The following is a 15,754-nucleotide window of genomic DNA, read 5'->3' on the forward strand; positions in this document are numbered from 1 at the left end:
ATAAACTACATAAAGAAACTAAGATTATTGCATGATTACTTTGTAGTTAATTTATACTTATAGCTGCTGATGCCGTGGGATGTAGTGCCGTGGGTGTCTTCTGTTTCATCAGGGATGTCCAGGTCTCATGGCCTTTCTCACGACTTCGTCTGGTCGAAGTGCATCCTCTAAGTCTGCCTCCTGACTGTGGTCCTCTCCCGTCTAAGCCTTCCTGTTGAGTCTCCGTCTAACTCTTCTAGATTTCCTCCGTATTTTTCTCCCACTTCCCTTTTTAGGGCGTTACCTTATTTTGAAATCTCTTCTCTCATTGGTCATCGATCTCCGAAGACTCCCGAGGCAGGCGTCAGGGCTCCTCAGGGCTGAGGATGTGTAAAAAAAGCTTGACTTGTCCAGGAAGGGCCTGCACCTGGTTAATTGGATTCTGGTCCCTCGTCACAGCCTATTTTGTTTTAGAACACTTAAAGGTTAGCCAATATAATTTTCTCAGGGGCCTCTGGTAATGTGACAAACTTAATAGAGATGTTTTCATATCCGGGGACGCTAAAAGCTTCGCAGAAGGATACCCTGACCAGGGATAGGGGCAGATGACGAAACACCTTAATAACTTAATAATACCCAGGATTGTCAAAAGACCGATACATAGCAATATATTATCTTGAATGTTTTATCATTTGTGGGTAATAGTATTAATATCTTCAAAATTATTAAAACTTGATTGTTGCAAGAGAAAACAAATAGTTTCATGACTATATACAGTGTAGTTATATAATAATAATATTATTTTATTTTATGACATCTTGTAATTTCATCTCTATTTTGTAATTTACTCTAAGGCTCTAAAGCCTAATTTTAACGCCTGTAAATTATTCTAAAGGGATCAATCCCAGAATAAATAAAGATTATTATTATTATTATTATACATTTTGTTTGGGAGATCACCACAGCATGAGCACTGCTGATTCAACTGATCTGAAGATGAAAACACCTACATCGATTCTGAGGGAGGAAGATACTAAGGCTTTAGGCTTAGGATAAACATCCATTAAAAAACTAATTAAGAAGGAATAAGGATCGTTTTTTTTTCTGCTATAAGATTGTATAACAACGTACTTTTGATATTACAGTATACATATTTGTGTTAATAAATTTTTCTATTTGAATTCTTCACCACTTTATTTGAAAGGCAAACTTGGACCTTCATACTAATTTTATTTTGTTCTGCAGGGTCAAGAAGTGGTAGCCTTCCAGTACTGAGGGTAAATGATGGTCCTCCTCCTCCAGACAACCCATCCAGTACACTCCGGGAGTCTCCTCCACCTGCAATGCCGCCACAATTCCGGCCAAGATTTCTTCATCCCAGGTATCGCCTTCCTGCATTTGTTGATGACTCCAGTGAAGACTCATCACATGATAGGAATGATCTATTTTTCTTGAGAGGTAAATAACTATTTCCTATTTTATTTGCCATTACTAGTTTTAATTATACCTGGGTCAACAAGAAAAGTGATATTGATCATTCCATACACCTCCCTCCTTCTACTTTTTATTTCACTCCTTTTACTATAATGTTAGCTGCTGTTTAATTCACTTGTTACAGTTTTTGTTATAATTATATCTTATATAATTTTAGTATTTGTTATTGTTTTTTTCTCTTCAAAGAGAATAAGTGTGTGGTAGAGATTTTCAATTGAGGCGAGATGTCACATTTAAGTTCGACTAGCAAGTTTTTGTTAAAAGATTAAAATTTATAAAAGGAATATGGTCCAGGTGCGGTCAAAAAAACTCAAATAGTAGAAATATACTATTTTAATTTTCTACTATTTGAGTTTTTTTGACCGCACCCGGACCATATTCCTTTCATCTTTACACACGGTCAATCAATAATCTTCCAGCATTAAAATTTATGATATGTTTGTTTATTTAAATATATTTTTTATTTTGCACAGCTACATCAGCCTCAATGCTCCTTAGTGACACACCGATGGCCCCTCATCATAGAATTCAAGCCTGGGATTTCACTAAGTACACCCTTCCAGAAATTCATATTGGTTTGTACTAATACTTTATTTTTTAAAATAGAGAGTGAATTCTAATAGTTTAAAACTCTAAAAACTGATGAATCTAGATCCATTTAGTGGGGTCGTTCAGAAAAGAGCAGAAAGTGATGTGAAGTTATGATTTGGAACTTTCGTACTATATTGGTATTTATTCCTTCTTATACTCCTGTTGCTGAATGCAGGGAGTTTGTAGCAGTTATGGATTTTTAAGGATATACAAATTAAGAAAGGAATTGTTTTAAACTAATTTAGACTCTTCTTTCTGTTGTTAAAAACATATAATTAATAACAACATTGCTATCTCAATTAAAAAAGAAGTGCATTGGATGTAAGAAGTTTTACATGTTATCTTGAATCGAGAGCTTATTCCAAACAAATTTTAATTATTATCTAATAAATAACAATAATAAAGGCCTAGCAAAAGTGATTGTTCGATGCTGATACCACCAAGCTACCAGATCAGTCTTGACATAGCTCTCTCATCTGTACTTCGATCTACCTCTGCAATGTTTTCCTGTCAATTCAATGTTTATTAACATTTTAGGGATTCATTTGTTCCTAAGCTCTACAGCCATACATGCCCATCTTATTTGCTCTGATGCTATAATTTGAATTATATTAACCGGACGCATTTTCCCTGTAATGTATAGCCTTCTAAATTCTCCAGTTAACAAATCCTTTTTCGGTCATGCCTATCTGTACAAGATTTACTCACTTCTTTGATATTCCTTGTTCAATCAAAATATAATTTATTTTTGTCAAATATATCTGTATTTCCTGATGCTTAAAAGCAAAACATCCATTATGCACACTGTTCCACTGTTAAAAACTTCCAAATATGATTTTCATATTCATCACTTTAAAAATGTTTTAGGATAGGTGGTCTCTAATCACTGAGGGGTTCAGTAAACCAACTCATGATGGTTATGAATTCAAGACTTAACCTCAATTCATATATTGTCTTTAAAATTGAACAATACGAATGTGACATTATTTTTTGTGGATTCATTTCTCAGTGCCACTGGAGAATAAATATTGAATGACACCCCAGTGTGCTCGGCCATCTGATAAGAGCTGAGTTTATTTTAGTTTTAGTAAAAATCGGAAAAATTGCAAAGACTCAAAATAGTTTTCCACCATTATTGTCTCTCGAAATGAAGTTAGTAATAAAATTTGAAAAAATGCCCTGAATAAAAACTTCTTATTGTCTTTTTTGATACCAATTTAGTTCTTAGAAAAAATTGTTATTACATATTTTTTGAACTATTCAATCCTAATTAATTAGAATTCTCCTATTACTTTCAATAAATTTTGTATTTTCATGAAATCTTTTAAAAGTTTATAAAATTTGATTTTTTAAGTTTAAGACTAATATAACCAACTTGTGAAAAATAGATAAATTGCCCAAATCCAATTTATAATTAGTTATTGGTAATTAAAAATGAAATTTGACAAAATAAATGAACTAATATAGGAGCTTCAACTCCCAAATCTCAATGGAGAAAAATGTAATATGTAATATGTTGCCAGGTATAGTATATCTGATTGTTATTATTATTAGTTTTATAAGGGCATTTCTAAAATCAGTAGTCTGATTCTTCTTAGGTTTCTCTGTCATATCTATTATCTAGAATACCTTTTATTTTTTTAATAATTGTTTTATTATTAATTGATGATACAAATAACTTGTTTTGTTTTTTCTAGCTGATAAAAATATTGTGGTTTCGGAGTGTAAAATACATAATGATGCTAGTGTTGATATCTCTAATGATGGTAAACTCCTTGTTTCTCTTTTACCCTCTGGAAGATTATCTATCACTACCATGCTTGGTAAGTCATTTACTTTGCTAATAGTATTGTAACATTGTTACTTGAACGGTGAATTGGAGCCTAAAATATATTTGTGCCCCTTTTTTGATAATTCCAGGCGTGTATAGCTTACAATGGGAGTCCCTCGGGCAGTGCCTATACACAACAAGTTTTGAACAGAATGCAGTTTCAGTGAGTTTATCTCCTACTACGAGGCATCTCATAGTCGGGTTGGCTTCTCGAAGAGTTCATTTCTTTCATACAGATCGTCAAACTATTGCGCAGGTATGTACATTTTGTATAATCGTTGACGAATACAGATTGTGGAGGTTACTTCAATATTCAGATGTAAGTTTAGTTTTTTTATGAAGAAGAATCAACATTGGTTGTATTAAGAAATTGACTAAATATCAAATATGATAATATAAACAATAATGGAACAATGAACTATTTAATTATGATTATGATTAAATTAACTATATTAATTATATATATAAATGATTGACTGTAATATTTCAAATTATGAAAAAGATGTTCGGGTTGCGGTCAGAAGAAACAAGAAATAGTTAAAAACTATTTATTTGCCGACACTTCGCTTCACTTTGTAGAGCTTATAAGGGCTAAAAAGATACAAAAATAACTAAAAATATTTTGACATAGTAGGATAAAAAGATGAAAAAAGGTAAATTAAGGTAGGGTTAAAATTATATAAATATATGTGAAAAGAAAATTATAAACAAATGAACAAAAGTAAGAAATAAAAATAGTATTTATATAGAATAGAGAATGATAAGAATATAACAATTATGCAAACTATTAGGTTAAAAATAAACTGGAGATGTAACATGTAAAAAAATAAGAAATAAAAATAGTATTTATATAGAATAGAGAATGATAAGAATATAACAATGATGCAAACTATTAGGTTAAAAATAAACTGGAGATGTAATAACATGTAAAAATAGAAAAGCAGATGTGAGAAAACAAAATTTAACACGCTAAAAGACGGAAAATAAAGAAGTGAGCTGAGATTTAATAAAGGTCGAGAATTGTAAAGAACAAATCAGGACCACATTTCTATCCTAGTGAAGAGATATTGAAAAATTGGAAGTATACAGAGTGGAGGGGAGGCAAACCTTAAACTTTTTTTTGTTTTATAATAACTTAGAATTATCTAATTTAGCAAAACTAAATACAAATTAAATGAGAGAATACATAACTATTAGAAAAAAAGTATATATATATATATCATCATGTATCAATAGAAAATAGAGTTAGAATACAATGAATACAATATAGGTATGTTGCGGCCAACATATGCTTAATAATTTATCTGTTATGGTTGTAAGGATTGTGTATTACCATGTTTTGTTTTGGCTACAGAAGTATTATATAATACCAGTTTTACGTAAACTTACGCCAGTCAGTGGCCCCTTATCTCTCTACCTGGTCAGTAGTTGCCAGCGGATTAGCCAACCCTGATACTCTTTTTTCCACGGCGGGCGGCTCATCTCCTCCAAGAAGACATCTCTCCATGAGGGGCCCCACCACCCAGGGTGAAATATAGACTATTTTTTTTTTTTAAGTCGCATAGACAAAACCCACATTTTGTTGTGTTTTATAATTAGTAAAATTAATTTTATTTGTATTTTCAGAAGTTAATTTTTTTTTTCTTTATTTTAAAATCCATATGCTTTAATATTATGTTTTACATTTTTTTATGTCAAAATAAAGCGGTAACAAAATTCGACAAAATAATTTCTTTGTTTTTTTCACCTTACACGGTTGAGCTAGTAAAGGTTCATTTTGAACCCCTACCCACCATAACAGGTATAATACAATAAATCTATAAGAAGTAAGTAAAGAATATTAAAAAAAAAATTATGTCAATTATTTCATAAGATCATACAGATTAACAGATAGTGATAACAATCGCTTTTTGTATTGATCGTGATAATAATATTTTATCTATATTGATTATTGTAATAGTCAAGACAACATAAGTAAAATGTTCAATCATGTAAAATCAAGCAATATAAAGTAAAATAATTTAATTGAAACAATGGATAAATAAGTATAAGTGAGTAAAATAAGTTAATAATAAATTACCAACTTATTTCACTTTAAAATGTTTCAATTAACTTATTTCACCATGTATTTTACTGTCCTTTTTTCACCAGTTTGTTATTCTAAACCTACTTACATTTTTTTTTCTCATTTCAATTCTTTATTACTTATTTTTAATCATATTTATGTACTTTATTTTACATACTACATTTATACTCATATTTTATATAAGAACAATAAAATATCTATATTTTATTCACTTATATTTGTTTATATATTGTTTTTATTCATTTTCTCATTTACTGTTTTATGGTAAACTTTCACTTCACATTGTTTCAATTAACTTATTTTACTTTATATTTTTTCATTTTACTTATGTTGTCTTGACTATTACATAATGTAGATAAAATATTATTTTTATGATCAATACAAAAAGCGATTGTTACCATTATCTATTAATCTGTATGTTTAGTATACATAATTTTTTTTTAATATTCTTTACTTTTTTTAGATATATTGTATTATACCTATATTCTATTCATTGTATTATTCTAACTCTATTTTCTATCGTTATATGATGATATATGTATACTTTTTTTTTTAATAGTTATGTATTCTATCATTTAATTTCCCTAAATTAGCTAATTCTAAGTTATCATATTTGAGAAAAAAAAAACTGTTCAACAATGTTTAATGTTCGCCTCCCCTCCACTCTGTATATTTCCGATTTTTTCAATATCTCTTAACTTGGACAGGAAGGTGGTCCTGATTTGTTCTTTACTTATTTATTATTTTCTTTCTTGATCTTTATTTAATTTGAACTTTCTTCTTTATTTTCCATCTTTTAGTGTGTTAAATTTTGTTTTCTCATATCTGCTTTTCAATTTTTATGTGTTATTACATCTCCAGTTTATTTTTGACCTATAATAGTTTGCATTTTTGTGTTATTCTTATCATTGTCTATTTTATATGAATACTATTTTTATTTCTTATTTTTGTTCATTTGTTTATAATTTTCTTTTCACTTATATTTTTTATAATTCTAACCCTACCTTGATTTACCTTTTTATCCTACTATGCCAAAATATTTTTAGTTGTTTTTGTATCTTATTAGCTCTTATAAGCTCTACAAAGTGAAGCAAAATGTAGGCAGATAAATAGTTTTTAACTATTTCTTGTTTTCTTCAGACCGCAACCCGAACATCTTTTTCATAATTTGAAATATTACAGTCAATCATTTATATATATAATTAATATAGTTAATTTAATCATAATCATAATTAAATAGTTCATTGTTCCATTATTGTTTATATTATCATATTTGATATTTAGTCAATTTCTTAATCATTAAAAGAACAACTTGTACATTTTTTTGACTTGAAATAATTTCCTCTAGTGACTAAGCACATTTCTTCCCTGGATGAATCCTGAGAGGGAACTAACATGATCTGTTCTTCTAGTACTTGATACAAGTCAAAAACATAAAATAATAAAAGACTTTTTTCTTTTTTAAATTTTATTCTTCTGTCTCTTTATGTTAAAAAATTAATTGTTGATTAACAAAAATTATTCTGCTCAAATATTTAAATGTATAACTTAAAATTAAAAATATTCATTTCCCTTACTAGGTTAAAGAAATGTCATTCATCAACTCATTGGCAACTGTTTCTTATATTTTCCATAAATTCACTGTTAATTTTTCAAATTTCAATTTCTCTGTTCTTTTCACAGTAACAGTTAATACTTTTTGTTTTCATTCGAGAAGACGTAAAATATCATTACAACACATATCTATTTTTTCAATTAACTCTTCAAAAACTGATTTGGTATTTTTTTAAATGAAGTATTCATATAACATTGATGTTTTGTTTATATTTTATGTGGTTTTACTAGGTAATAGTTTGTGAGTGGCCGTTTTTATAAATGTAATTTTTTACTCTCCGTTTGGCTTAAAACGGAATTAAAAATTTCGTATTAATATTTGCAATGAATCTTAACTTCAATTGATTCATCAAATTTAATCCATACAGTCTACTTCTCAAGAAATATCTTATATTTTTTTCTATTCTCAAAAATGTTAAATGTCTTTTAAAGATTTTTTTTTTTAAATAGCTTTAAACATAGTTAAGTTTAAAACTTCAGGAACAAATAAAAATACAGAAGAGTATAATAAAAAGAAAACAAGGTTAAACTATCTCACATATAGTTTAATTAACTATCTCGTACAGTTTCTTTCAAACCATCAAACCTATCCCTTTTCCATATTTAAAAAAAAAAATGGAATTAAAATTTACTATATTTAATATAATTTATACTATTATATGGATTTATACTCTTCTCTATTTTTATTTATTCCTAAGATTTTGTTTTACCATTTCCATATAAACCATAGATAACCTTAATACTACACCCCATTTTTCTTCATACAGTTCACATTTGTGCCTTGAAAATACAGAGTTGTATTGCCATATAAAAGGAAGATGGTCCAAATACCTCTAACAGTTTATTTACTATTTGAGTTATTTTGTCTTTCTTTTATATGTTAAATGCGGTCAATATTTTATTTCATATTTACATTTTTTTTTATCTGTGTTTAAGTTCTTATGTTCTATTTTTATTTTGTTTGAAGCTTAAGCAGAGTGGGTTGAAAGTTAGTCAACATTATGTAATATAGGGCAATAGTGTACTTCAATTTGACTGCCAATTCATTCATTGACCATTATCTTCAAAATATAATTTAATTTTTGTTAGGAATTGGTGAATTGCTTCTTGATTCTACTAAATCTATGTCATTACTAGTGTGTAATTTAAATCATTTGTAATCATAGTTTTTTTTTTTTGGTTTTAGATATTCAGATTAGAAGGAGGTAAACCATCGAAAAATCTACCTTCAAAAGGAAGACTGGTTCTTGTGAGGGAATTGGATATGTCTAGAGAGTCTACAGACTTCATGAGTCTCAACTGCATTCGTTGGGCACCTACTCCAGGTGAAGCTTTTGTGTATGGTACAAATACTGGAAAACTTAAAATTCTTCGATAGATGCTACATGAAATACTAGTTAATTGATTACTTGCTATTCTATTGTTATCTGAATGATTTTTATTATATATATTTTTTTTTGTGATTTTAAGTCTCAATTGTAACTATCACTGATTGCTACTTTTGGAGCATCTAACGTGTTACATATCTGACTGTGTTAATTATAAGAATATTCTTTGTATAATAATGTATACAGTTAATGTATATGTATTCTGACGATTAAAATTTTTATATGTAAATGTAATTTGTAGTTAGATGTGTAAGATCAACTGTTTTGTTTGTATATACAGCATTTCCACTAAATACAAGATTTATTATATTGTTTTCTTGCTGTATGTATATACATATTATAGAAATAATTTTGTAATGGTTATAGGTACGTGATAACGAGCTACCAGTTTTTATTAGTTATCGACTTTATTTTTCTGTATAGTATTTTCTTGTTCTTTAAGAAGTGTATAGAAATTATTAGTTGAAAGTAAAAAAAAAATATTGATTTTACGATGAAAGAAAATGTTAAATATTATGTATTTTAGGGAAACAGAGAGTTTCTGTTTTTTTTTTTTGTTAAAAAAGAATGTGCATATATATATACAAAAATTTGCACACACTAATTATATACAATATTTGGGAGTAAAAAGTATGAACAAGTTTGTTGTTAATAGAGCTTTAACTTTTTTAAGACCAGATTTTATGTATGTACTACTTTTTATTGATTATTAGATATTTTTTTAACTTTTTTTCAATTCGATAATCAATTTTGAATGCTTGTATATGTACTTTTAGGAGCATTAGTTAAATTGTAATCCTTATGTAAATTATGATCAAATTAAAAAGAAACTAGATCTCCAAGTTGCCTCGATATGATGTAGATTGTGAAAACAGATGTATGAATCTATGTTGTTATTCACTTTTCTAGTAGTGCTTCATAATTTGTTTGATATTAGTTCAACAGATAAATTTGTTATTTGTTTATATAGCACTTGTTCTTTTATCAGTTTATCGAATAGAGACTATAATTTTATAGCAAGACTATTTAAAACAAAAGATAGAAAGTTTTGAGGACTGAGATAATCATTTTATTATTGTCTTAACGTAAGCACCACTTAAATATTAATAGCTTTCTTAGTGTCATAATTAAAATTTTGCAGTTTAAAAAAAATATATATATATATCTTATGGTAAATTATTTATTCAGTAATATTTCAAATCTTATGTTAACATAATTATTATGTTTGTTATATAAACTTTTATTATGTACATCCTAATAATAATAAAAACCATTGTTTTCATCAATAGTTTATTATGTAATGAGTATTCAGAAGTTTTTTGCTAAAACTGTCTAATTAATTTTAAAAAATTCATTAAATGATCAAAATTGACAAAAGAAAGCTGAATAATTTATCAAGAAGCATGAACTTGACTAAATCAGACTGACACCTCCAACTGTTGACTTAAGATAATCCTAACATTGTAATAATGCCATAATCACCGCCTAATCTCTTGAAAAATGCCCATACTATTGCCTCAAATTGGACCAATTGGAATAATGAGTGGAATGTTATCTCAATAATTAGGAAATGATATACATAGTTATTCACTTCAAAGAATGGTAATGAATAAAAAAAAAAAAAGATCTTTATTAAAAAAGTTTTATTTTTAACTAAAACTGAAGACTGAAAGAGATAAAAGATTTACAATCATGGTTACACTTAGAAAAATATAAAATTCATCAAATATTTACATTAACAGCCAGATTGTAAGTTCAATAATGCAATTGATTTTGACAGACAATTCATGGTATTGAGATTTTTATTGATTCCAAGACTAAAGACTTTTTGAAGAAGAGGTAAAGCAATTTCTAGAAAAGAAAAAAAAATAATAAATTTTAAAATTGAAGTTCATAAAACGTATTAACAATTATAAGGATTACAACTCTCAATTACTAACCTTGGGAACACACAACTAGTTCGGGTACTCTCTCCAGTACTGAAGTAATGATGTCAGGGTTTTTGGAATTGAGGCAGTCTATAAATGTTGGAAGAGCTACAATACCAGACTTTGGGTTTTGTTTGATATAGCGTAAAACAAGTGTGTTTGCATGATTCCGAATTTGGGAGATCGGAGAGGAGAGATAATTTAATACCAGGGAAAATACAGGGCCAATCACTGAAGGACGTTTAGCACTGCTGTAGTCTATGAAAGAAAGAGAACCAATGGGATCTGAAAATTTAAAATTGTTAGAATGTTTTGAGAGAAAGTTAATTGGAAGAATTGTAACAGAATATTAATAAATACAAACCATCTCTCTGTAGCTGAGCAACTTTAATATCCCACTGTGCATTAGTTTGATCTGAGACGTTTGATGGAGTTAAAATGACTTCAGGGGTTCCCTTAAGATTTGTAACTACAACGCATAATGTCCCCATTAATGGATACTCACTCTGAAGGTCGCTAAAAATATAATGTGAGTATTAAGAATCATAAATATAAAAATCATAACACCTGCAAACTTCAGGAGGAAGTAAAACCAATTAAAAGGATTAAACTATAATCATAACAAGAATCAAACTAAAAGATTATATATATATATATAATGACCAAATAATTTCAAATATGAAGAAGGTCAGGGTCTTTTTTGACCACAACCCTGACCATTTTCTTTATATTTAAAAACATTTATAAATGTCCTTAAGAGAAATGTCTAAGAATTAAAAAAAAAATCCTAAAGAATTGTATTATAATACCTGATAGCTTCTGCTTGAAACTGAAGATATTCTTTGGCATTTTTGGAACTTTTTTTAATATAATTATGTAAGAACATAACAATTTGAGAAATAAGTGCTCCCACAGCTGACCCTCCATCTCGCCCATGATTCTAACATCAACACATGAAGAGAAAGAATAATTAAAAAGAACACGAATTAAAAATAAAATAAAATGATTTTTCAAAATTTAAAAATCTTTTGGAATGTTTCTACTAACATTTTTTATAAATAATAATAATAATATAAATAAATATACTTAAGCACCGACCTGTTCGGTTTGGATTTTTTAATTTATTTTTTCATTAATTCTTCTACAATGAAAAGCTAAAGATGAGTTGAATGTAGTTTTATTTTATTTTTTATAGATTTTATATTTGTTATATTATTTATATATTGAATAACTCTTAGTGGGTTCACATTTTTATATACACTGAATTTAGTGTCAGATACTGAAAATGTCTATGTATTCAAGTTGTTTTAGGAATGTACAATATTTATTTAAAACTTGTTGGCATCTAGTTAAACACAAATGTTCACCATTTATGAAGTAAATAGTTTGAAATTATGTAAATAGTAAGGAATAATCTTTAATAAATAAGAAAAAGAATCATTCGGACACAAATTTTAAATTGAATAACAATAAAAAGTTTTACCTTTCTCAATAAAAACAGACGCAATTATTAAATTAAATAATTAATTGTAATTATAATTGTAATGTAAAATAATTAATTAAATACTTTGTGTCTTATAAGTCATAAAAGATTAGAAGCTATCATTCCCTACGAAAAAAAAGGATGTAGATTTGTTTTAAGGACTTGCACAAAGTGTTCCATAAATAATGGTCGAAACTTAGGGAACTGATAGACCTCAAATGCAACAGAAAAGTTCATTTGGGTTACGGTCTAATTCTTAACAGGGACAACAATTTTATTAGCAGTAAATTACTAATTTTTTTTTTTAAGTATCACAATTTGTTGAAGAAGATGGGATAACTAAGAACCCTTTATGTTTAAAATTCAAAACATGTACCGCTACTTTGTTATTTAAGCTCTGTTAAACTACTTTAATGAGAAAGACCTATCCGATATTAAAAATCATTTAGTTTTACATAGACAAGGCAAGTTTAATCAAAATCCTTTGAGTTGTTTTTGAGAAATTCGGAAAACCTATTTTATCAAGTGGCACTTCCAGTCAGTCTATTTTATCAAAAAAGTTGTAGTCACATCCTAAACATAAACCCACTTTAAATATATAATTTCAGTTTCATATGAATTTTCATTATTGAGTTAGGTTGTACACAGACAGACAGACCATTTTGCATGACTAGGTTTTTGAACTCAGGAGACCTCAAAACATGAATTTTCGTCAAAAAAATTATATATACCATATATAGGTAAGCGAAAGTAAAAATGTGTTAATAAAAACAAAATTTAAATTGGTTCCTTTTCTGTTCAGAATTGAACCATGGTCCAAATCAACTTTTCCGTCCAACTTCCCTAACTTTCAGACATTGTTTATGGAACTCACTGTAAAATATATATGTATATTACTGCTTGAACAATCTTCAAATAAAGTTGAATTGAGTTTAAAAACTTGTTGGGCTCAATATTTAATGAATTTCTATAAGTTTTTAAGTTTAAAATAAGTTTATTAGCATTGAATCAATTATAATTTGATTCTGTTTAGTTGTAGTAAACCACGGATACTTAAATTTCTCTAAGCATTCTCTGTTATCGTTCACACTAATATCATTTAAATTATCATCATTTCTACTACTAAACATACATATAATATAAAAATGAATAAAATAGTATATACCTGGAATAATTCGAAATAAATATCTAATATTTTATACAGAGGTGTAGTATATTCTGACTGGAAAATTAGAGGCTGCAACAAATCAAGAAGTGTAGCTGTTTGTTGAAAGAAAAGTAAATGATTTCTGAATTTCAAAGCAGTCCAATCTAAATCAACACGACCTTTCAAGGATGAAGCTATCAATGGCAATTGTCTAAAATGGATCAAACCAAAGACAACAATAAATACAGAATTACCAAATAAAAATATGACTTAGAAAATAAATTTATCTAACAACCTCAGTACTAATAGAGGATGAGAAGCAGCCATTTTTCTAACAGCAAGCTCCAGTTCTACAGCTTTTTTAGGCCATTCTTTGCTACTAGGGGTTGCGGCAAGAGCAGTTAGCAGGTTATGGGACATGATGTCCATAGTGCTTGTTCCTATAACTAGAAGAAAAAGTAAATTATCAATAAAGAGAATAAAGTTTGTATAAGTATTTTTTGAGAGTATACAAGCTAATTTTATTTCAAAAGTTAGTTATAATTATAATAAATAATAATAAGTTATGTATGATAAGTTACTTTAATAGATACAATTGGTAGGCAGACCTAATAAGAATAATAGAAAAGAAAAATTTTTATAGTTGAGTTAATTAATAGTTTGTCAAGCAATATGTAAATTTGTATAACTGGTACAATGTAAACTCTATTGCTGACAATCCATAAATAGCAAATTGTAACAGTAAAATCCCTGTTACCGAGCAAACCACTTACGGACGGTGCTTTCTCCTAAGGCATCATCGCCAAACACACCGCAAATTTTGTAAACCATCTGTGCAGTGGATTTTCTTTTTCGGAAGTAAAAAATCATTAAATGACAAAAATGAATTTTTTTCTCTTACATTTTGAGCAAGCAAAATACCAACTGATACATAAAAGCAACTTAACCATTTTTTTTTTAGAATATGTAAACATTATTGACCAAGTCCACATGATTTTATAAACACAGAGAGGATTAAATTGAAATATTTAAAAATGCTACGAACTCATGTAACAACCCAATATATCTGAATTTCAATGGAAAGGGAGGTTGATAATTATTTAGAATAATAAATTACAATAGAACAAAATGTTTATAATCATTGGAAAAAAATAAACTGAATACCTGATATACTTGCATATTTAGAGAATACTTTTAAAACTTCTGATTCCTTCAAATGTGAAATAAAACTAGGTATCCTCATATATAGTTGAACAAATAATTTATGCCTCATTTCAATTTCCTGCCTGAAAAAAAAAAATACTTGTATAAATGGATAAAAATACTTTTTAAAAAAAATTTATTTATAGTTATTTACAACTGTATACACATATATACAATAAGTAAATTTGCTGTAGGTGACATAGTGACATGATAAAAACATGTGGAGAATCTACCCACTGATAGAACTCCAAGATAAAAATACTTAACATAAAAGTAACACAAAAAACAAAAATACCTTGATGACGAAGATCTGTACAGGAGATGTTTTGCAATGTCTGCTGCAACTTCTATTCCTGTTGCTCTGATGCAATTCTCAAGAAAGGAAAGCCTATTCGCAATATGGTTTGCCAAACCGTAAGCTTTGTCCTTTTCTAATTGAATTCCTTCAGCAACAACATAGTCTGTCATACATTTCAACTGAAAGTAAATTATTTCTATAATATAAGAAAAATATTCAAAAGAGAAAACTATAATTTTTCAGTATCAACTTTAAACTTTTCCAAAAAATTAATAATAAAGTAAGGAATTCATGTTTGTTTTTTTAATATCAAGATGTTTATTAGTCACTAAAAAAAATCATGATAAGTGTAGAACTTAACAACTCATAAGCATAGAAATTCAAAGAAAACTATTTATGGATATTAATTAAGATAGTATGTTAATTTAAATTGAAATTATCATAAAAAGAATTTTATTTGTTAAATAAAGTTTGAATGAATATTTACCTGAGAGACATTTAGATTAAGAACATTTTCAGGTTTATAATGCTTAGCAGTATGTTTTTCCCTTCCTTGCCAAAGCTTTGGATTGCATGTAAGAGCTTTTAAGTAATCTAAAACGGGTGCAGGATCAAACCTTTAAAGAAAAAAATTAATAAAATTAATTATATTATTTCAAAAATTTTTTGAGACAAGGTAATATTTATTAAATAAATCAATTTTATATCCAAA

General features: G+C 27.8%; 2 protein-coding genes across 6 annotated transcripts in view; one reads left to right on the forward strand and one right to left on the reverse strand.

The window, feature by feature from the left end:
• The window catches only part of LOC106691791 (uncharacterized), a 33,951-nt gene extending 23,587 nt beyond the window's left edge, over positions 1–10,364 (forward strand). For 4 of the 5 annotated variants that reach the window (XM_014437691.3, XM_014437685.3, XM_067047146.1 and 1 more), the window contains 5 exons: positions 1,225–1,437; positions 1,947–2,048; positions 3,762–3,887; positions 3,985–4,151; positions 8,782–10,364. In XM_014437691.3, coding sequence (XP_014293177.1) covers positions 1,225–1,437; positions 1,947–2,048; positions 3,762–3,887; positions 3,985–4,151; positions 8,782–8,973 — 800 coding nt within the window. In that variant the 3' untranslated portion in view covers positions 8,974–10,364. Of the gene's footprint in view, positions 1–1,224; positions 1,438–1,946; positions 2,049–3,761; positions 3,888–3,984; positions 4,152–8,781 lie in introns of those variants that run through there. The other variant, XM_067047157.1, reaches the window with a different exon arrangement.
• A 245-nt stretch (positions 10,365–10,609) lies between these two features.
• The window catches only part of IntS1 (integrator complex subunit 1), a 35,773-nt gene continuing 30,628 nt past the window's right edge, over positions 10,610–15,754 (reverse strand). Inside the window, exons 24-32 of the mRNA XM_014437700.3 lie at positions 15,530–15,659; positions 15,040–15,221; positions 14,706–14,827; positions 13,837–13,987; positions 13,560–13,752; positions 11,721–11,851; positions 11,276–11,427; positions 10,924–11,196; positions 10,610–10,834 (exon numbers count right to left, since the gene is read on the reverse strand). Coding sequence (XP_014293186.1) covers positions 10,719–10,834; positions 10,924–11,196; positions 11,276–11,427; positions 11,721–11,851; positions 13,560–13,752; positions 13,837–13,987; positions 14,706–14,827; positions 15,040–15,221; positions 15,530–15,659 — 1,450 coding nt within the window. The 3' untranslated portion in view covers positions 10,610–10,718. The remainder of the gene's footprint in view (positions 10,835–10,923; positions 11,197–11,275; positions 11,428–11,720; positions 11,852–13,559; positions 13,753–13,836; positions 13,988–14,705; positions 14,828–15,039; positions 15,222–15,529; positions 15,660–15,754) is intronic.

This window comes from Halyomorpha halys, unplaced genomic scaffold, assembly GCF_000696795.3.
Source record: "Halyomorpha halys isolate HHAL.00 unplaced genomic scaffold, Hhal_1.1 Scaffold52.1, whole genome shotgun sequence".
NCBI classification, from domain to species: Eukaryota; Metazoa; Arthropoda; class Insecta; order Hemiptera; family Pentatomidae; genus Halyomorpha; species Halyomorpha halys.